This window comes from Geotrypetes seraphini, chromosome 12 (assembly GCF_902459505.1).
Source record: "Geotrypetes seraphini chromosome 12, aGeoSer1.1, whole genome shotgun sequence".
NCBI lineage: Eukaryota > Metazoa > Chordata > Amphibia > Gymnophiona > Dermophiidae > Geotrypetes > Geotrypetes seraphini.
This window is the reverse complement of record NC_047095.1, coordinates 23,850,044-23,873,008: the sequence shown is the minus strand read 5'-3', so window position 1 is coordinate 23,873,008 and position 22,965 is coordinate 23,850,044. Positions and strand designations below refer to the sequence as shown.

General features: G+C 41.7%; 1 protein-coding gene across 23 annotated transcripts in view; it reads left to right on the top strand.

The window, feature by feature from the left end:
• Window positions 1–22,965, top strand: part of BRDT (bromodomain testis associated) — a 244,221-nt gene that overhangs the window by 200,050 nt on the left and 21,206 nt on the right. For 19 of the 23 annotated variants that reach the window (XR_004536616.1, XR_004536631.1, XR_004536629.1 and 16 more), the window contains 4 exons: window positions 167–267; window positions 3,414–3,525; window positions 21,298–21,425; window positions 22,609–22,694. Coding sequence is in view for 2 of the 23 variants with exons in the window: in XM_033916333.1 (XP_033772224.1) it covers window positions 167–267; window positions 3,414–3,525; window positions 21,298–21,425; window positions 22,609–22,791 (524 nt within the window). In the remaining 21 variants the exon portion in view is untranslated. Of the gene's footprint in view, window positions 1–166; window positions 268–3,413; window positions 3,526–4,547; window positions 4,685–21,297; window positions 21,427–22,608; window positions 22,807–22,965 lie in introns of those variants that run through there. The other 4 variants (XR_004536634.1, XR_004536633.1, XM_033916333.1 and 1 more) reach the window with 4 other exon arrangements.

Sequence of the window (22,965 nt, the reverse complement as noted above, 5' to 3'; positions counted from 1 at the left end):
TTCTTTATGATCTGTTGATCAGTAGAATTTGATTTTGTTTTTTTTGTATGTGGCAAGACTCTGTTTTCCATATATTCCATATTTTTTGATGTATATATACATGAGTTAAAAAAAATCCTTATTAAATCTTCAGAACAGCCTAAAATGAAGGTTTTTTTTCCTTCAGGTTTTGCTCCAATGATATCTCCAATAAGTACACCTCCAGTTTTGCAAATGCCTCCAAATGTTCAACCTGCTTTAGTGCAGTCCTCCAGTATTGTAACAGAGGTAAATATTCACAATTTACAGTATAGGCAGAGTTTGAACAGTGAGGTCAGCAATGCCCCTCCCCCCAAATGCTTCAGGTCTGAATGAGGGGATAGAAGGAGGGTGACTGCAGAGACCTGCAATGCTGTGAATGTGCTGAGTCCCAACAGCAGCAGCGATATGGCTGGCAGGGATCCCCAAGCCCTGCCAACTCAAGACTCAAGGTATCTTCTCTCCAACCCTCCCCCCCCCACCAGCAATAGGGGCCTCGTAACTGCATCCCTCTCCCCAGTATCTCTTAAATCCTTCTGTTATTCGCCAGTAGTGAGCAGGGACTCCTACCTGCTGCTCATTCCAGCCAGACAGATAGATAGATTAAAAACTGACAAATCTCCAGGCCCAGACGGGATCCACCCGAGAATACTAAAAGAGCTCAGAGATGAAATAGTGGAGTTACTGCGGTATATTTGCAACCTATCTTTGAGAACTGGGGTAATCCCAGAGGACTGGAGGATAGCGAATGTTACACCGATCTTCAAAAAAGGATCGAGAGGCGACCTGGGGAACTATAGACCGGTGAGCTTAACCTCAGTTCCGGGGAAGATGGCCGAATCACTGATCAGGGAAGGTATCAATGAGCATGTAGAAAGGAATAATCTGATGGGAACAAATCAGCATGGCTTCTGTAAAGGACGATCATGCCAAACGAATCTACTGCATTTCTTTGAGGGGGATAAGCAAACAATTGGACCAAGGTGACCCCATAGACATCGTATATCTGGATTTCCAAAAAGCCTTCAACAAGGTTCCCCATGAGCGTCTACTGAAGAAACTGTGGAGCCAAGGGGTGGAAGGGGACGTGCACAGATGGATCAAAAATTGGCTGGCGGACAGGAAACAGAGGGTAGGAGTAAAGGGACACCACTCTGACTGGAAAGGGGTCACGCAGGGGTCAGTGCTGGGACCGCTGCTGTTCAATATATTCATTAATGATCTGGAAACGGGGACGAAGTGCTAAGTTATCAAGTTTGCGGACGACACAAAACTCTCCAGCAGGGTCAGAACTGTTGAGGAATGCAAAGAACTGCAGAGTGACCTGAACAAACTGAGTGAGTGGGCAAAAAGATGGCAGATGAGCTTCAATGTGGAGAAATGTAAGGTCTTGCACATAGGGAAGGGGAACCCCATGTACAGCTATACGATGGGAGGGAGGGTACTGGGGGAAGGCAACCTAGAAAAAGACTGGGGGTATTGGTGGATAAAACAATGAAGCCGGCGGCACAATGTGCAGCGGCCTCAAAGAAAGCGAACAGAATGTTGGGCATTATTAAAAAAGGTATCACTACCAGAACGAAGGAAGTTATCCTGCCACTGTATCGAGCAATGGTGCGCCCACTTCTAGAGTACTGTGTCCAATACTGGTCGCCGTACCTTAAGAATGACATGGCGATACTCGAGAGGGTCCAGAGGAGAGCAACAAGGATGATAAAGGGCATGGAGAACCTTTCATATGCTGAAAGGTTGGACAAGCTGGGGCTCTTTACCCTGGAAAAGCGGAGACTGAGAGGGGACATGATAGAGACTTATAAAATCATGAAAGGCATAGAGAAGGTGGAGAGGGACAGATTCTTTAGACTAGCAGGGACAACAAAAACAAGAGGTCATTCAGAAAAACTGAGAGGAGAAAGATTCAAAACGAATGCAAGGAAGTTCTTCTTCACTCAGTGGGTGGTGGACACCTGGAATGCGCTTTCAGGAGAGGTGATAGGACAGAGTACAATACTGGGGTTCCAAAAGGGACTGGATGACTTCCTGGAAACGAAGGGGATTGCAGGGTACAGATAGAGGGTTACTTACAGGACATTAGGCGAATAGGGTATAAACGTTTCAGGTTAGAAGCATTTACAGGCCATGGACCTGGGGGGCCGCCGCGGGAGCAGACTGCCAGGCACGATGGACCCCTGGTCTGACCCGGCAGGGGCAATGCTTATGTTCTTATGTTCTATGACATAACCCCAGAAAGTTACATCAGAGAGAAGGCAAGCAATGAGAAGGAGTTCCTGCTTGCTGTTACTGAAGAACAGAATGATTTAAGAGATATCAGAGAGGGGGGAAGCAGTTAAGAAACTCCCCATTGCCAGGGGGGATAACACTTTCCACCCCAGGTGTTGTCTTAGAACATAAGAACATGCCATACTGGGCACTCTAGCCTAGTATTCTGTTTCCACAGAGGCCAATGCAAGTCACAAGTACATGGCAGAAACTCAAATAGTAGCAAAATTCCATGCTACTGATCACAGGGTAAGCAGTGACTTCCCCCATGTCTGTCTCAATAGGCTAATCAGTCCAAAATGATAAGAAATGTCTGTCAGAAGACAGAGGAGAAAAGAGTATGTATAATATAGAGAAGGGGCAAAGGAGATATAATCCAGATCTTTAATTATTTGAAGGGAAGCTGTAAAACTAGAGGCAAGATATGAAGCTACAAGGGGGTAGAATAAAAAAAAAATTATTCATAGAAAGAGTGGAGGACTCCTGATATGCCCTCCCTAAAAGGGTGATGAAAGCAAAAATGCAGCTGGAATTCAAAAAGGTGTAGGAGATTCACAACAGAGCCTTACAACTCTATTGCTAGCATGTAGGAAAGTCTGCATGATAGTATGTTGTTCACCTAGTGTTTACTAGCATGCCCTCATCAACAGTGAGGTGCTTTTAATATGGGGGTAGAAAACTGAGGCTCCCCATTTCTTGGTTTTCAGTGTGTCCAGAAACATATAAGGCTTTTTTATATATGGCAGGATCCTGGTCTTTGAACTCCTATAAACTGTTCTCATCCTTATTCTAAAATTATTCACTTTTTCATGGATAGGATACAGTGCTGCCTTATAGTACAGTACTAGTGTATTATTAGGAAGGACACCAACTCTTGGTGGTGATGGTCCTTCATTTGTTGGATCCTGCCTGTCTCATATTTGCATGTCTTATAAAGAGGCTACGAGTATGATACAGTCACATGTTACTAAAACACTGGAACCAACCTGCAAAAATTCACATTCACAGGCTATAAAATAGTTTCAGTAGTCTAACTATATGTGTAATTGTGTAAACAAGATTAAACAACATAGGATAATGATTTAAAATATTACTTCTATTACCCTTGTTTCCAGAATGTTTCATTAACTGATATCCAAGAAGACCTTGAGACCCCATCACTACACCTGGAACCCTCGCATATCCTCTGTAATGAGATCACTGGAGTAGTTCATAATGTAACAGAACGTATGTGTAGTACTATCTATAGGAATTATAATATTTGGATTTGGATGACTGCTAATATATTTTTACCTAAAATAGAATTATTTATTTTGTATTAAATTCATTAATATGTTTATCAAGGATGTTGCTGATGAATATTTTTTGTACTTTAATGTTTTCAGTTTATATTAATGCTACATCAAGTATTTTACATGGAGCCCAAATTTGCATATGGGAATGGGACTTGATACCACCTTTCTGTAATTACAATCAAAGCGGTTTACATATTATATACAGGTACTTATTTTGTACCTGAGGCAAGGAGTTGCAATGGGAATCAAACCCAGTTCCCCAGGTTCTCAGGCTGCTGCACTAACCACTAGGCTACTCCTCTACTCCTGCATAGAATGTAGCAGGCAACATTTAAATATTCAGATCAGCCACTTTACAAATCTAAGTATTGAGAAAATTAATGACACAGATCCAGAAGTTTCACAAAGAGGTGTTGACACATAGAAGTGGAAGTGGCAGTTTTACATCTTCCGTACATAAGTGCCACTGCTTCCATGTGTAGCTGCCCCATTTTAACATGTAAGTGCTGCCATTTTAACATGATTTCATAGGATTAAGAAGAATGACTCAATTATTACCTTGTATAAAGCCCTGAATGAAATGAGCACCTTTTGTTAAACTTTGAGCGGGTGAAAATTTTACCCATACAATTGTACTCCCTTTTACAACAGGGAATGCACATGTACATTGTTGTCGCACCCAAACCATGAAGCCTTGAAATCTGTACATGGTGTGTGGATAACCACATATAAATATTGGCTTTTTAAAAATTGGTATGCTATACTCATCTGTAAATGTCTCTATTTCTACTTGGATATGATTCAGATATAATGGCCAATGTGTTTAGTCTTAGCCCTGTGTCATTTACTCTTTATAATTTTTATAGCTTAATTTGTTATTTTGATTATTTTGTGTTTAGTATTTCATATATCATGTGTTTTATTAAGTTTTATTTTTATATTTTTCTCTTTCAGTGACATTTTATTTTTTTATAATAGTTTCCACTATTTTGCCCAGCACTGAAGTCAGACTTAACAGTCTGTAATTTCCCGGATCACCCCTGGAACCCTTTTAAAAATTGGCGTAACATTGACCACCTTCCAATCTGCAGGTACTATGGACAATTTTAGCAATAGGTTACAGATCACTAACAGCAGATCAGTAATTTCATGTTTGAGTTCTTTCAGTACCCTGGGATGTATACCATCTGGCCCAGGTGATTTATCACTCTTTGACTTGTCAATTTGGCTCAGTATATCTTCCAGGTTCACCAAGATTTCTTTCAGTTCCTCCGCATCATCACCCTTGAACACCATTTCCGGTTCAGATAGATCTCTTACATCTTCCATAAAGGCTGAAGCAAAGAATTCATTCAGTCTCTCTACTATCCTCCCTTTTGCTCCTTGATCATCCAGTGGTCCCACAGATTCCTGCTTTTGATGTACCTAAAAAAGTTGTTATTAGCTTTTGCCTCTTTGGCAAGTTCTCTTCATATTCTTTTTTAACCTTCTTGATCAATGCTTTGCATCTAATTTGCCAGTGCTTATATCACTTTTTATTTTCCTCATTTGAATTCTTTTTCCATTCTTTAAAGGTTGTTCTTTTGGCTCTAATAGCCTCTTTCATTTCACCTTTTAAGCATGCTGGCTCTCGTTTTCTCTTCTTTCCACTTTTGTTAATATGTGGAATAAATCTGGGCTGGACTTCTAAGATGGTATTTTTAAATAACATCCTTGCCTGATTTAAAGTGCTAATCTTTGCCGCCGATCTGTTTAGCTTCTTTTTAACCATTTTCCTAATTTTATCATAGTCGCCCTTTTGAAAATTAAATGCTGCTACAGTAGAGTTCTTTAGTGACGTCACACCAGATAGCTTAAATTTCATCATGTTATTTATGTTGTGTCCTTTCCACGCATTCATCATCATAGGACTATCAGAGACCCCTGAAGAAGACATTTTGTCGAAACGCGGACCGTGTTGGGTCCTGCGCTACAAATCCTTTTGATTTGTATGTGGATTATTTACTATTTTTTCATGTGGAGCATTTTATTGTATAATTGGAACTTTGACTCTATCATTAAAGTCCATTTCAGGATCATCGTTACTCCACAGTGTTTTTTTGCTTCATTTGTGTCCTAGTGAACCCAGCACAATTATCTCTTGTACTATGCTTTGCATTCCACTAAGACCTACATCTAAAAAAAAACCTCCAGTACCAGATGCTCCAAGAAGCAGTCATTTACTACATCTAGGAATTTTACCTCCCTAGCACTACCTGATGTAACATTTATCAAGTCAATATAGGGGTAATTGAAATCACAAACACAAAAAGAGTCTATTCTCTTCTACTGGAGGAAGACAAACAACAGCATCTACACCCTGAATAGTGGAGGAAAAAAGACCTCACTTTAAAGCAAGGAGCATTACAACCAGCAATCTGCTGTAATTAAGTAAGCTCACTTTCATCATAGGTCAACAAAAAAACTCTACTAAAACTGAGATTAGGAAGCTCAAAAACTCCTACCCACAAGAGGCAGCATCAGACGGGGATAATGAAGTAACCAGATATGAACGGCTTTAAAGATTTGTTACTCTGTTTACTATCCTGTTTGTATTGAAGAGTGACTGTTATAATTTTGTGCTGCTGCCTATTATGGGGAGGAGTTTTTGAGCTTCCCACTCTCAGTTCTAGTGTTAAGCTATGATGAAAGTGAGCTTACTTAGTTACAGCAGATTGCTGGTTGTAATGCTCCTTGCCATAAAGTGAGGTCTTTTTTCTCCACCATTCAGAATATGGTCGCTGGTGTTTGTCTTCCCCCAGGAGAAAAGAGTAGACTTTTTTTTGTGTTTGTTATATTATTCTACTCTACCCAGTATTTTTCCTGTATAAGGTAATTGAAATTACCTATTATTATTGTATTTTTCGTTCCATAAGACGCACTTTTTCCCCCCCAAAAGTGGGTGGAAATAAGGGTGCATCTTATGGAGCGAATACCCCCCCTCCCCCCCCGATATCTTTTGTAATCCTGGCGGTCCAGCACTTCCACCAGCAGCTTTCCACACTCCCACAGTGCTGAGCGCGTAGGAGGATCACCCCCATTCTGATTAGTTGCTCAGAGGTCAGCAGAACTACGATTGAGCCAGATCACAGTTCGGAACAGCCCCTGTCTCGGAAGCCAGCAACACCAGCCTGCCCACTCGCCCAGTGGAGACGTTTCTACCTCAAGCTTCTCGTCCACCTGCCATGAGTCTCAGCTCTTTGCACCAGACCTTTCTCTTCCCGGTGCCTCCCCCCCCCTCCATCCAGTCTTCATCCACTGCCTCCCCTGCGCACGCATGACTGATGCAGATGCTCTAAGGCATTGGCGAGTGATGGCAATGATCAAGTGAGACCTGCCCTGGGATTTCGCCTAGTGCGCGCTGCTCAGAGACGGAGGCAGCTGGACTACGATGGCAACAGGCATGCTGTGGAACAGTGCACGGGCTGCTGGACTGTGGATCCCTCAAGCTCACTCCTTCCTTCCATGCTGGATAGGAGAAAGACACTGGAGACCCGTGACAGAGTCATACTAAGGGAGTTGAGGGGTGGGAAGCAACAGTGCGATATACTAATCCCGAGGGGGGGGAGGGACAGGGAGACATAAGAGATGGTGGGCATGGAAGAAGAAGGGATAGACACACAGAGGGGAAATGCTGATCACAGGGGGAGAGGGAGGGACAGGGAGAAAGAGGATGAAATGCACGACAGGACAAGACACACACACAGAAGGAAAATGCTGAATATGAGAGGGCAGATGTAGAAACAGGAGGAAGGAAAGGAACAGGATATAGAAGGGAGATGTTTGTTATACAGGACAGATAAGGCTGCAGGAGAAAGATGGTGGACATAGTACTATTCGAAAAGGTCCAGAGAATAGCGACAAAAATGGTTAAGGGACTGGGGGAGTTGCCTTACAACAAGAGGCTAGAGAAACTGGGCCTTTTCTCCCTTGAGAAGAGAAGGCTGATAGGGGACATGATCGAAACATTCAAGATATTGAAGGGAATTGACTTAGTAGAGAAGAGAGACTGTTCACCCTCTCCAAGGTGAAGAGAACGAGAGGGCACTCACTAAAGTTAGAAAGGAAAAGATTCCGTACATACGTAAGGAAGTTCTTCTTCACCCAGAAGGTGGTAGAAATCTGGAACGCTTTTCTGGAGGCTGTTATAGTGGAAAGCACCCTTCAGGGATTCAAGACAAGATTGAATAAGTTCCTACTGGAACAGAACATACGCAAGTAAGGCTAGACTCAAATAGGGCACTGGTCTTTGACCTAAGGGCCGCCGCGTGAGCGGACTGCTGGGCATGATGGACCACTGGTCTGACCCAGCAGTGGCAATTCTTAGTTCTCATCTGTTCTGAGCAACTGTCAGCTTTTCCCCCCCACCCACCCCATCTTAGTTTAAAAACTGTTCTATTTCCTTTTAAAATGTTAGCACCAGCAACTTGATTCCATCTTGGTTAAAATGGAGTCCATCCTTTTGGAATAGGTCCCCCCTTTCCCAGATCGTTGCCCAGTTCCTAACAAATCTAAGGGCTCCTTTTACTAAGGTGAGCTAGCGTTTTTAGTGCACGCAGGAAATTACCGCGCGCCACACCGTGCACTACGCTTCTAGAACTAATGCCAGCTCAATGCTGGTGTTAAGGTTTAGCGCGCACAGCAATGTAGCGCGCGCTATTCCGCGTGTTAAAGCCCTAACGTGGCTTAGTAAAAGGAGCCCTAAATCTCTCATCCCTGCACCAGTGTCTCAACCACGAATTGAGACTTCAGAGCTTTGTCTGTCTCTTGGGTCCTGTGCATGGACCTGCACTGATGCTTTTCAACATTTTCCTTTAACCATGCCTTACACTAATTCAATGGTGCTAAAAACTGTGTGTGGAAATTTTGGCATGTGTCCAGTTTCTGAGCACAATTTAATTGAATAACAAGCTGATTAGTGCTGATAATTGGAAGCTAAAAATCAATCATCGGTGCTAATTGGCATTAATTAAAATTCATGCATATGCTGGCGTTAAGGTCTAACGAGCGGGGCAATTTAGCACGCACTATTCTGCGTGTTAAGGCCCTAACGCACCTTAAGGAGCCCTTAGTCTTATTCTTTATGGTTTTTATTTGTTAAGTTAACTATTGTAAACCGAGTCAAGCTTTCTTGGAATGATGTCTCGGTACATAAAGCCAAGCCTTAGATTAGATTAGATTAGGACACATCAAGATAAGTTTGCATATGTAGTATCACATCATCTTATATGCTATGAGTTTATCTTGTTGGGCAGAATGGATGCATCATGCAGGTCTTTATCTGCCATCATCTGCTATGATACTATGTTGAATCCTGAGAAATTGCACAGAAGATTTCATCCTTCTATCAAGATATTTGGTGTTATTTTTGATCAGACTTTGTCATTTCAACCACACATCTCTCAAGTGATTAGGTGATGTTTCCACAAACTCAGACAAATTTATGCAGTATGTCATCTTTTTAATAAATCAGCCCTGCACATATTGGTTGTTTTATTGGTCATCTCCATCTTAGATTGCAACCCTCTGGTATTTACAATAAGGATATACACATAGATTACAACTTGTTCAGAATGCAGCTATTAAGTTGATAACTCTGTCCCAAAAATTCAACCTCATAACTCCACTTCTTCATGCTGAGCATTGGTTACTGATATATCATTGGATTTCTTACAGAATACTCCTACTGGTATATAAGATCCTTTATAATGGGCACCCATTATACCTCTCACATCTTCTGATTCCTTATTTATCTGTCCATCTACTATGCTCCTTACAACTTCAACAATTAGTAGTTCCTTCTTTTAGCAAATTTATTAGGATTTTGTGAGAAGTATTTTTAGTGTAGTGGACCCTTCCTTTTGGAATGTTTTCCTTCTTCATTTGCATCCAAAAAGTTCCTTGATCAGATTCAAAATTGATTTGAACACTTTTCTTTTTATAGCATTTGAATGAAGTTGACTGTCTTCAGGGCAGATACAGGAGTGCGAGCCAGACTTTTTCTTTTCATCTTTATTTTTTTAATTTATGTGGATTTACTTTTCTATCTCTTAAACTGAATTGTAGATGTGTATTTGTATACCACTCTGAAAGACTACTAATAGTAATTGTTTGTAGTGTACTGTCACTCAGAGCAATCCAAAATGAAGCAATAAGTCAGATTGTTCATATTCCTGAGATCTATAGGGATGCTGCAACTTAAATGAGAAATAATATATGTAGATATATAGTAGTCTAAATGAGCTGCATCCTCCAAAGAAATTGACATTTGAAATAAAATTATTGCGGTGGAATTTTTTGTTGCATTTTTTAACAGAAATTTCCAGTACAATAGAGATGGTATGTTGATCCATAGGGTTATCTATCAGTGCTGGCAAGCATACGGCAGAAGATATCAATCACAGCTTTTCAACTCCTCCTCCTCCCTGGTCTCTGCTGACCACTTTTTCCTTTTGAATGTGAGCATGAAGGTGTTTCTCTGATCTGTTCCATTTATTTCTGTATTGTTTTGTAGTGTCTTTTTCAATTTTTCAGCTTGTTTGCGGATTTTTTTATGTGGCTCCAAGGGACTGCTTTACCTGCTTGGAGAGGAGTAGACGTTTAAGTCTGAAGCTGGCAGGTGTATCCTTTGGGTACCTATACAGCCAGCCTGCTGAAAATTTGTGGAGGTTAGGGTTCCAGGCCCTCGGCACTTGCTCGCTTCCTTGACTTGGTCAGGAGCTTGAGCACAGCCTGTTAGGCATCAATAGTGGTCCTTTGGGGCACTCAGGGTGCCAGCTACATCTGTTTCTCCCCCTCCCCCCCACACACATACCCTTTTTCTGTGTCATGAATTATAGCCCAGGGGGGTAGAGGATCAGCCTGACTAAAGTCTTACTGGCAGCCCGAAGATCTTGGCATGGCAGCTCACTGATGACTTGAGACAGAGAACCCCTCCAGATCCAGCTACACTTTACAGGAGCTGAAGCAGATTGCAGCACCATTTCCCCACACATAGTCTGAGTACAGCCTTTTAGGGAAAATCGGGGTAGTTCTTGAAAACTGTGTTTTGACTGTTTCTGCAATTAGGTTTGTATGCCTCCTCCTCTAAAAAACTATTTTAAAAAATCTTTTTTGGTCAACCCTGAAGTGTTTTGAAGGCATTTTTGGTGTCTGAAAGCTGCTGCAGCGACCAGCTTGGATGTCCCAATTTTTTTTCTAAGGGCTCCTTTTACTAAGGTGCACTAGCGTTTTTAGCATGTGCTAAAGATTAGCATGTGCAAACCACGCGCTAAATGAAAAATACTAACAAGTTCTATGGAAGCATTAGCATTTAGCATGTGTGGTATTGTAGCAAGCACTAAAACCGCTAGCACACCTTAGTAAAAGGAGCCCTAAGTTCTCCAACTTCTTCACAACACCTCGTTTTGCCTCAAAACTGATAGAGATGGAGTCCTCAAACACTAATACCCCTATATCATGTCTTATGTGCGTTGGATGGGTCTGGATGGGTGGTTGAAGAGCACCCTGATTCCATGTGCTACATATGACGGAGGGGCGGGAGCTTCAGGCTTAGGCCCTACACAGTCCTCTAGGGCTGGAGAAAGGCATATGGTCCCATCGGGAGGGAATTAAACATCTTTAGGAGCCCCGAAACAGCAGCCCTATGCATCGTAAGGGCGTAGATTCTTCACAGCCCAAGAAAAGGCGTTTGCTCCACCTTCAGAGGGATGAAGAGTTGCCCTATCAGGTCTTTATCCCAGAGTTCATTAATCTTCTATGGCAGGCTTATGCACAAGCCAGAACTCCACCTGTTAGGTCCGCTGGCAAGCAGACAAGTTCACAGGCCCCTCTGGATGCTCAGAGGTTTCAGGTTTATTTAAAATTTGATTGTATCGCTTATAATACTTCTAAGCGATGTACGTTTTAAAATGGGGTACATTATTATAAAATAAGAACATATAACAAACCGTACAGGGACCAACATGATACAACGGGGAAAGGGGTTGAACTACAATAGTTATAGAAAAAACAACAGTCTAGGGAAGCACATAAAGGGCTATATTTCTGATGTCTCCTGAACTGTATACTTCTATAAAAAGAAATGTCATACATTTGATACTTAATGTAATGTAATGTAATGTAATTTATTTCTTATATACCGCTACATCCGTTAGGTTCTAAGCGGTTTACAGAAAATATACATTAAGATTAGAAATAAGAAAGGTACTTGAAAAATTCCCTTACTGTCCCGAAGGCTCACAATCTAACTAAAGTACCTGGAGGGTAATAGAGAAGTGAAAAGTAGAGTTAGAGGAAAAATAAAAATAAAATAAACATTTTAACAAGACAGCATTGATCTAAATACTTTGGAAGGTAGAAGAGAGGAGAGAAAGGAATAGAAGCAGAAGGGGGAGCCATTGAACAGTAGAATTCTGGAGAAATTTAAATGATAGAAATAGAACAAAACAAAGACAAAACAATAGATAAGATTAAAGATAAATCATAAGCTGGAAAGAAAAATAAAATAAAATTTTGTCTTCAATCCACGGTTTCAGCGTCAGTGATGAAGTGGAGCAAGTAAGTTTAGGAGGAGCGATTGACGTTTCCAGAAAGGGCTTCTTCAGGGAAGAGACTTGGCAGACAGTCCCAGGATGCCTATGTCTCCTCCCCTGCGATGTTCTCCCATCCATGCATTCCCTCCCAGACACACTGCCCGTGCCCCAGCCGCTCCAAGGAGGCTGCCCCAGATGAGGCCCACTGTGAATGCAGGATTCTCTCCTCTTCGGGAAAGCCGCCCGGAGCCGACAGTCGATCTTCTTAGCGGATTGCATGGGGGGAAGTGTTCACACTCTTGGTAGGATCGGATCTGTGTGCTCTCGGTGGTTGTGGCTGGTCTCGTTGCTGCTTAGGTGTAAAAGCAGTTGATCTCCACTGCTGCTGATATTTAAAGCAGGTAGATTGATCTCTCCAATGGACTGCAGGGGGAGGAGTTCACACTCCTGGCAGGATCGGGTCTGTGGGCTCTTGGTGGTTGCGGTAGGTCTCACTGCTGCTTGTATGTAAAAGCAGTTGTTTTTCTACTGCTGCTGATATTTAAAGCAGGTAGATTGATCTCTTAAACGGGATATAGGGGGAGGAGCTCACATGCCTGGTTGGATCGGGGCAAGGGCTCCTATTATAGGCTGCTTAGGTGTAAAAGCAGTTGATCTCCTACTTCTGATAATATTTAAAAGCAAGCATATTGATTTTTCCAACGGAATGCTGGGGGAAGAGCTTACTTGTTTGGCTGGATCAGGGCAAAGGGCTCTCGGTAGTGGTGGCTGGTCCTGTTGCTGCTTAGGTGTAAAAAACAGTTGATCTTCCTAGTGGACTGCAGGGGGAGGTGGAGCTCACACTCTTGGTTGGATCGGGTCTGTGTGCTCTTGGTAGTTGCGGATAGTTCCACTGCTGCTGAGGTGTAAAAGCAGTTGATTTCCCACTGTTGCTGATATTTAAAAGCAGGTAGATTGATCTCTCCAATGGACTGCAGAGGGAGGAGCTCACATGCCTGGCTGGATCGGGGCAAAGGGCTCTTGGTAGTGGTGGCTGGTCCTGCTGCTGCTTAGGTGTAAAAGCAGTTGATTTTCCTAGCGAACTGCAGGGAGGGTGGAGCTCATATTTTTGCAGGACCAGGACTGTGGGTTGGTCCCGTTGCTGCTTAGGTGTAAAAGCAATTGATCTTATGTATGAAAGGCATCTTTAAATAAAAAAGACTTTAAGCTGCTCTTAAAGCGATCAAGCTTTTGATCTTCTCTGAGATGAGAGGGTAGTGTATTCCATAGCTGTGGCGCATAAGTTGTGAATATTTCGTTTCTTTGAGTATTAATGATTTTTATGGAGGGGATTACAAGCAAATTGTGATCTGCAAATCGTAAGGTTCTCAGTGGTGTATATGGAATTAGGAGTTTATCTAGGAATGCTTGTAAGTTTGATTGTCGTATTTTAAAACAGAGCAGAATTATTTTATATGTAATCCAATGCGATATTGGCAACCAGTGGGCATTTTGTAAAAGGGGCGTCGCACGATCAAATTTTGGGGAGTTAGTGATGAGTTTTAGAGATGTGTTCTAGATTAACTGTAAGTGTCTTAGTTGGATCTTGGTGACGTTTTTATATAGTGAGTTACAGAAGTCTAGTCTGGAGATGATGAGAGAATGGACTAGAGTGTTTAATGCGGCTGGTTCTAGAACCTTTGCAATTGATCTGTTCATTCGAAGCTTATAAAAATAGCTTCTTACCATCGAACTAATTTGGTCGCAGTATGATAGTTTTGGATCTAGAATGATGCACCATTTCTAGGGTATACAATTAATTTGAATTTGTGCTGGTAGAGATATTCCTTCCTTCCAGGTAAATAATATGGTTTGGGATTTTGCTATGTTTAGCGCCAGCATGTTTTCCTTCATCTATAGGTTGATGTTCTCCATTTTTTCATTTATTTATTGAATTTGGTTAGGATTTCCTGAATCTATTTGGTGCAATAACTGGATATCATCTGCATATGCCTAGGGTGTAAAACCTATGGATTGGCATAAGGTAATGAGAGGAGCAAGAAATACATTGAAGTGTAACTGTGAAAATATTGATCCTTGTGGTATGCCATAGTTTGTAGTCAGGATTTTGGAAGTAGTATTATTGAAATTTACAGTTGATGTTCTTTCTGTGAAATATGAGTGGAGCCAATTTAGGATCTGGTCGGATATTCCAATTGATTCCAGTCTGTTTAGTAATAGCTGGTGGTCGACGGTGTCGAATGCTGCTGATAAGTCAAGCAAGATTAGGACCACAGATGTATGATGATCAAGGTGATATAGTATTGAAGTTGTAAGACCTAAAAGTGAGTGTTCTTTTGAGTGGTGAGTTCTAAAACTGGTTTGATTCGGATGAAGGGCTTGAGTTTTTTCGATGAAATCTGAGATTTGATTAATTACAATTTTTTCAGTTATTTATACTAAATATAGTAAATTTGCTTTCGGTCGATAATTTATTACGTCCTCTGTGGAGTTTTTATGATATTTTATAGTGGGTCTTATTATTGATTCCTTCCAGTAGGCAGGTAGGAGACCTGTTTGTAGACTAGATGTAACTAATTTGTGAACTAGAGGTCCAAAAATAGGATAGAGGTGTTTTATTAGTGATGGCGGGATCAGATCAGATGGTGAACGTTGTTTGGCATCCATGGTTAGAAGAAGCCTTATATCATTGATTGATGGAATAGTAAACCTTGCACATTTTGAAACTGAGATGTTTGTTAACTTCTCGTCCTGAACTAGTGGTATATTTATTTTTGTTTTTAGATGGTCTCTATTTTTTTCAATTTTTGTTTTAAAGTAGTTTGCTAGTCTGAGCAGAGATTTTACAGTTTGAGTTTTGGTTTTGGTTATTGTCTGTTAGTGATTTGAGGATGGAAAAAAGAGCAGAAGAGTTGCTTGCTTTAGAAATGCATGCGGAGTAGTATTTTTTTCTTTGCCTGATTGATTTTAACTTTGTAGAAATCTCTTTGGACTTTGAATTTATTTTGGTTTTCTAATGATGTATTTTTTTTCTCCAATTGCGTTCTGTTGCCTGTAGTTTTTTTAATTAGGGTTAGCTCAGAGTTATACCATGAATTTTTCTGTTTCTTTAGTGGAATAGTTTGAGCCTGTATCAGGTATTTTCGAGAGTCTCACTTATTAATGTTAGTAGTGTTGAAACAGAGAATTGGTCTAACTTTGAATAAACTCTATAGGTGATTTGTGTGTCTCAAGGATGAAGATCGTATCTAGCATGTGCCCACCCGAATGGGTGGGGGGTAGCAATCAGAGAGGACAAATTTAGCTCTTTTAGAAAACTGTGTATTTCTGTGATAAAGATGTTATTGCCGTCATCAAAATGTATGTTAAAAAGTCACCTAAGATCATTAGATTTGTACATGAGGAAGAAAAATCAAAGATGGTAGACTGTAAGAGTGTAAAATTATCTCTATTCATTGGAGGTGGGGCATAAAGAAGAAGCAGTTCTATCTGTGGCGTACAGTTAATTTTACAATGGAAGAATTCTATTGGGGTCCTGGGAGGGGACTGCTCTATTTCTGTTAAGTCTTTTTTTTATATAACAGCTAGACCTCCACCTCTTTTTCCAAAACGGTGATTGTAGAAAAAAAGAGAAGTTAGAGGGGCAAATGTAATGGAGATAGGCTTCTTCCCAGGTCTTAGCAATGCATAAAATATCCAGTTTATGTTGAGAAATTGTGTCTTTCAGTAAATGATGTTTCGATTTGACTGATCTAGAATTGATCAGTCTTATATTAAAGTAGTTTAGCTGAGAAAGATGTATGGGGAAGCGGGTGGGTTCGATGTTATAAGTGAGGCGTGTTGGAATGTTATTATCAATTTTCGGATGCCTGTTCCCACAAATTACTGGGATATTTGACTGAAATGAAGTCATAGCAATTTTTGGCTGAGCGGTGGTAAATAAAAGAATAAGTAGTGATAAAATAAGACTTACTAATCTGGTCATCAAGGGTTGAATGGTAGCACGCTTCTTCTCTGAGAGTAGATGCTATTCTGGATTCTAATGGTCACTCAGACAGGGACTCAGAGGATGATGGATCAGATTTAATCCCTTTATTGTCGCAAGGTGAGATTTCCCTAGTGGGAAAGGCAGCCTCTCACATGGAGGACCAGTAGGTGATATTGGCAATAGACTAGGGAGGTTCCCTCTGTTCACCCTCTGCATTGCTCAAGATCATTACCAAGTCCCTTCAAGAACTGAAGATAGACCTTCCATAAACTCCATCCTCTCAGTATTCTCTTCTGAGTGGGGTTAGGGCTCAACCCACATCCTGTACGTGGCACCCAGAAATGAAGATCCTAGTCACAGAGCCCTGTGAGACCCCTAAAGGCTCCCTGAAGGTGGCTAAAAACATGACTAAACTGTATCTCATAGATCAGGAATGTTTGCTGTGCCAAAAGGTGGATTCCTTGGTAGACCAGGTGATCAAACACACTTCCCTGCCAAGTGAGGGAGGCGTAATTTTAAAGGATCTGCAGGACCACAGAATGGATATAATCCTTAGGAGGCAGTTTGAGGTTCTAACCTTAGGGATTAAGGCTGCAGCGCGCCTGTGATTCTAGACTATGAAATCAGAATCTGGTGGAGGCTGAACCACTGCTACAGCTTGTATTAGCTGGAGTAGACTATGTATCAGATGTACTCTATGATATAATCAGAGTCATGGTGAAAGTCTCAGCATATTCAATCTCCGTCCATTATATGCTTTGGATCAGACAATGGTCAGGTGTCGCGACTTCTAAAGCATAGCTGAGCAGGCTCCCATTCAGGGGACAGATGCTGTTTGGCAAGGGACTAAATGATCTTATGGCCCATGTACAAGATTGCCAGCCAAGATTTTTACCAGACAGCACATAGTCCATTTTTACCAGACAGCACCAGAGGCCAGAGCTGGGGGTCCTTTCATGGGTCAAGACGCTCTCGCCAGTACTCAACAGGAGCCTCTACCCAGAAAGCCTTTCAAGGTTCCAGATAGAAATTCTCTGGGAACCGGAGGAACCAAGGTTCAGGTTCCCAATGCACAGTGCCAGCCAAAAAGCCACAATGACGCCAACCCTCAAACCGCTCCTCTGAAGATTGGAGGTCAGCTCTAGAACTATCTGGAGGCCTGGGAACAGATAACGATCAACTTCTAGGTCCTGGAGATCAGAGAGGGTAACAAGTTTGTGCGCCCTCTTTCCAACTGGGTTCGCCAGTATTCTAGTCAGAGAAGACGGAAAAGGTCCAGGCAATGTTTGTTTGTTTGTTTGTTTATTTCTCACCCGCCCTTACCCAGGGCGAGTTACATATTAACATACAAAATAAAAGATTTACATTTATCATACAAAACACTTCAAAGACACACTATAACAAATTACATACTTGCATATCAAATCAAATTACATATAACATACACATCGCATCTACGACAAAAACCCACACATATATGAAAATATAAAATTCCATAAGGCATAAAAGATGCCTCAATAACATATCAAATAACCAAATAAAACGAAGGTTGCTAGATATTCAAGTCATAGAACAAGTTCCTCCAAAAGACTAGGCTCTGGCAGATACTCCATATACTTTGTCATGCCTAAGAAAGGCTCAGAGGAGCAGAGACCCATCCGGGATCTCAAACACATCAATGCGGCCCTGAGAGTTCCTCGGTTCCAGATGGAGACTGGTCAGTCATCGCAGTGATGAAGCCAGGAGAATTTCTGGCCACCCTAGATTTGATGGAAGCTTACCTTCACATCCCAATCTTCCTGGAACACAGAGTTCCTGAGATTCCAAGTGTTAGAGAATCACTATCAATTCTCAGTGCTTCCCTGTGGACTGGCAATGGCGCCCTGAACTTTCACCAAGTTTATGCTGGTGGTGGCTGCTCATCTCTACAGAGTGGGTTAACAAGTACATCCATACTTGAACAATTGGCTCATCAGAGCAATGTCCTGAATGGAAGGAGAAAAGGCAGTAGTGGCAGATGTGGAGGTGTTACAGAGTCTGGGATGGTTTGTGAACTTTCAAAAGAACCAGCTAGTTCTGATACAGTTCCTGGAATATCTGCAGGTTTATTCAACATGGCAGAAGGCCAAGTCCTTCTTTCAGAAGGAGCAGAAGGAGTTTTTCTTTCAGAAGAAGCTAAGAGGTCAAATTATAGACCTATTGACCAAGCCAGCGCCTATTACATGGCATTACCTTCAAATCCTTGGATCAATGGCGGCCACGATAGATGTGGTGCCCTGGGAGAAGGTGCGCATGCACCCCCTTCAGGATGCCTTGTTGTTTCACTGGTCACCTCAGAGAGACTCTGCAAGTTCCATTCCCCTAGACCAGGGGTAGGCAATTCCGGTCCTCGAGAGCCAGAGCCAGGTCAGGTTTTCAGGATATCCACAATAAATATGCATGAGATAGATTTGCGTCTCAAGGAGGCAGTGCATGCAAATCCATCTCATACATATTCATTGTGGATATCCTGAAAACCTGACCTGGCTCCGGCTCTCGAGGACCGGAATTACCTACCCCTGCCCTAGACAATGGCAGCCAGACACAGCATGAGCTGGTGGCTCTGCCCATAGTCTCTAGTGAAAGGAATCCTCCGAATTGATTCCTGAGTCATTCTAACAACAGCTTGTTTGGCTGGGGTGCTCATTGCAATGGTCACCCTATTCAAGGACAATGGACTCTGTATTAGTTGAAATGGTCTATCAACAAGCTGGAACTCCAAACTGTTCATCTGACACTGCACCGACAACAGTCTTTGATGGAGGGCAAAGCAGTTAGTCATCTCCTACAATGCCACTGCAGTGGCCTGTGTCATCAGGCAGAGAGGCTCCAGGAGCACTCCACTCCGACAAGAAGTGAAAGCATTCTTCTGTTGGGCAGAAACACACCTGCAGGTGATCTTTGTGGCACATGTGGCCATGGTGGACAATATTCAAGCGGATTATCTCAGCAGACAGCCATTAGACCCAGGAGAGTGGTTGTTGTCCCTGTAAACATTCCAGGCCATTGTGAGGCAATGGGGTTGTCCAACGTTCATCCTCAAAGAACAAAAAAGTGACTCAGTTCTTCAGCCAAAGATGTGAACCTGGAAGTGTAGGGCTAGACTCCCTGTTTCAACTATGGTCAGAGACTGGGCTACTGTTTGTGTTACATCCCCCGCCCCAGCCCATGATAGGCTGGGTGATCTGTTGAATAGCAAATTACCTGGGAATGGTAGTTCTTGTAGCATCAGATTGGCCCAAGTGCCCTTGGTATGCAGATCCCATGCTACTACAGAAGGAGAAAATTCTCAGACTCCAGGTGCATCCAGACTTGCTCTCACAGCGGCCGATTGCCCTCGAAGATCCGGGATGCTTTGATCTTACAGCTTGGCTCTTGAGCATACAGCGCTAATCCAAAAAGGATATTCAGATGTTGTCATTGCTACTCTCCTTAGAGACAAAAACCAATGACAGTTTCAGCATATGCTAAGGCATGGAAGACATTTCAGCACTGAGGCAGCAGAGAAATGTTAGAGCTGAACAGTGTCCCAAGGCGTTCCTCTAAGAGGGCTTTGACAGGGGATTGGCAGTGGCGCCCTTAAAGTGCAAGTAGAAGGGTTCTCATGCTTCCAGGGCCGAGAGAAGAGAGCTTCGCTAGTGGTCCATCCAGACATACTAGACATATTGTAGGGCCTATGTCTAAGGCCGCTGGTTCAAGACCTGTTTCCATCCTGGAATCTTAATATGGTCTTGGAAGGGCTCAGCAGTATGACTCCTTAAAGGAAGCCTCCCTCATGGATCTGTCTGTCAAAGCAGTCTTCGTGGTGGTCTCAGAATTCCAGGCACTGTCGTACAGAGAGCTGTTCCTCAGGATCATGGAAGTGGGAGTGACCTTGCATACGGTTCCCCCCTTCTTACCAAAGGTCGTTTCAGCATTTCAAGTCAACCAAGAGGTTAGATTGCCAGCATTTCACCCATAAAGTCCAATAAGAAAGACAAAGCCTTAAAGGTTTTGGACGTCAGGAGAGTCCCACTGCGTTACCTGGAAGTGACTAATGAGTTTTGTCTCTTAGATCATCTTTTTGTGTTAACCAATCAGGCGAGATGCGACAGACCCGCTTCCAAGGCCACCATCTCTAGATTGATGTAAAGTGATATCCTCTATATATATCAGTTGTGGCAAACAGCTGCCTATCTCGTTGAAGGTGCATTCAACAAGAGGAATGGCCTCCTCTTGGGTGGAAGCACAGGCAATTCCTCCTGAGGAGATTTGTAGATCAGCAACCTGGTCCTCATACCTTCACCAAATTCTACAGGGCGGACATAGTAGCACAGGAGGATTCCGCTTTCAGGTCCTCAGTACCACGAGCAGGCTCATCTTTCCCACGCTAGAGTTTGGGGACTGCTTAAGTATGTCCCTATGGTTCAGCATGAAAACAGAGTCCAACAATGAAGCCACAAATAATAAAAATGCCTCCAAAACTGGATAAAGATTCCCTTTATTGCATCAAAATCAGCCTATCATCTCTATTGCACTGGAAAAAAATATTAGGTTCATATCTTTATAATATCTTTTCCAGTAGATAGGGATGGTATGCTAAACCACGCGTACAGCAATTTATCTGATGTGCCTGCTTTCTGAGCTGAGCTTAATGGTCAGCTCCATAGCTAAGATTTTACTGTCAGTCAGACTATTGGATTAGGAAGAGACTATATATAAGATTACAAGGGAGGAATGGTTGAGGTCCATAAATGTTCAGGTTGTTTGTTTCTTATTTAACTTGTATTTTCCTGGATCATTGTTCTTCTAATAGGCTTGTTAATGTTTTAACTACATTACTGTTTCTTCAGTTATTGTTTTAAATTAATCTGAGCACATCAGACACCTGGTTTTGGGGAATTCCCCATATCCCTTCTTCTGTAGGGTTGAACTGAAGGGGGCAGCAGAGACTGAGGAGAAGAAGGAGGAGTTGAAAAGCTGTGATTGACATCACAGATGGATAACCCTATGGTTCAGCATACCATCCCTATCTACTGGAAAAGATATTATCAAGGTAAGAACCTAATCTCTTTTGTAAGAACCAGGGGGTATGTTCTTTTGTTTTTGTATGTTACAAAACTAGGAAAAAGTCAATCAAGTCATACTGAACAACCTGTGAATAGCAGTGACCAGTCTGAATCTACAGCAAAAGCAGAAGACATGGAAAAGAAAAACATATGTGATCCTAAACTGCAAGCTACATCAAATAAAGTAAAGTGCACTTATTTTTTTCTTATTTTTAAGAACGAGAAAGTAACAGCCTGTTTTACAAAGCCACGTTGGTGGCTGCTGCGCAGCAACAGCCCCAAAACCTTTAAATCTCTATGGGCTTCGGGGCTTTGTAAAATAGGCCCTAAGTTTCATTTCTGCTATACTCAGATTTATTTAGCTTTTCTTATTATTCTGCCTAACATCAGAATTTTGAAATCAAAATTGTTTTTCTTGTTCTATTTGTACCTTTGCTCCAAGATTAAGGGCTCCTTTTACTAAGGTGCACTAGCATTTTTAATGCACGGACAAGATTAGCACACGCTAGCTGAAAAATTACCGCTTTTTATGCATTTAAATAGCCTTCTAAAACACCTTTTTAAAGGTTTACTTACAGTGGTTTAGTATCCTGTGGCTATTCTTAGCTGGCTGTCTCCAATATCAAAGATCTTTTTCATTAGTACCAAATGACTTTCTGGATTCTATACAGCACACCTGTTGGTGATGACAGAGTACCAGTATATTACATTTGTTAGTATTGAAGCTCATGTGCACTCTCCTTGCCTTTCATGCCAGTCTTTAAAATTATCGCAGTCTCATCATGCTTGGCCTTCCAACAACCACCTAATCTGAAAGGGAATGGATTTTCAATTTACTTCATGCCTTTTTTTCAGTTGTAGCATAAGGTGAGTTATATTCACTTACAGTAGGGAAGTCCAAAATGAGTAAAAATAAAATACAAAAGAAACCTTCTAACAAATCTCAGAAGAAAATAGCAACAGCCTCTGCAAAATATTGTGCTGCAGTATATTTCAATATACTGTATTTTTTTGCTGAAACCATTTGCAGTCAGACTGCACTGCGACTGCTGTTGTTATTTGTGACCATCTCTGGGAAAACATGACTAAAGCCATCAGAAACAAAAAAAATGTGCTTTTAATTAATTAATTAATTAATTATAGTAGAGTGAACAGCTTGTAATACAACAGTATAAACCCCATTCTTTTTTGTGAAAAAAAAATTTTTTTGATTAGTCATTCAAACACGTGACTGCTTAACGTGAAAATCGGTCATTCCCAACATTTTGGATCTGAGATTTTAGTCATGTTTCCCAGAGATGGTTACGTTTGTTTCTCAAGATACTATTGCTACTATTTACTTTATCTTATTCAAATCCTCGATACAGGCTCTGGTCAAAGCACAGTCCATGTCAGATCAATTAGTAAAGATTGTGGTGAGAAATTTGAATGGAATCCTATGGTTTCATCATAAGTATCCTTGGTCAACTCTTTGTTTCCTCCGTTTGTGCCAGCATATTTTACAGCCCCCCTCCCCCTCAATTTCTTACTTGGGGAAAACCTCAAATTAGAAAATCCTATAGATGCTCTTCTCTCTAATGTATTATATATTCAGTGCAGAAGATACAAAGGATGTCACATTGCTGAGACCAGAATCAACTTACACAGACATAATATCACATGCCACAAAGCAGACCATTGTAATGTCTCTGTGGTGGAATGTTTTTTTAGACCAGACCACTGCA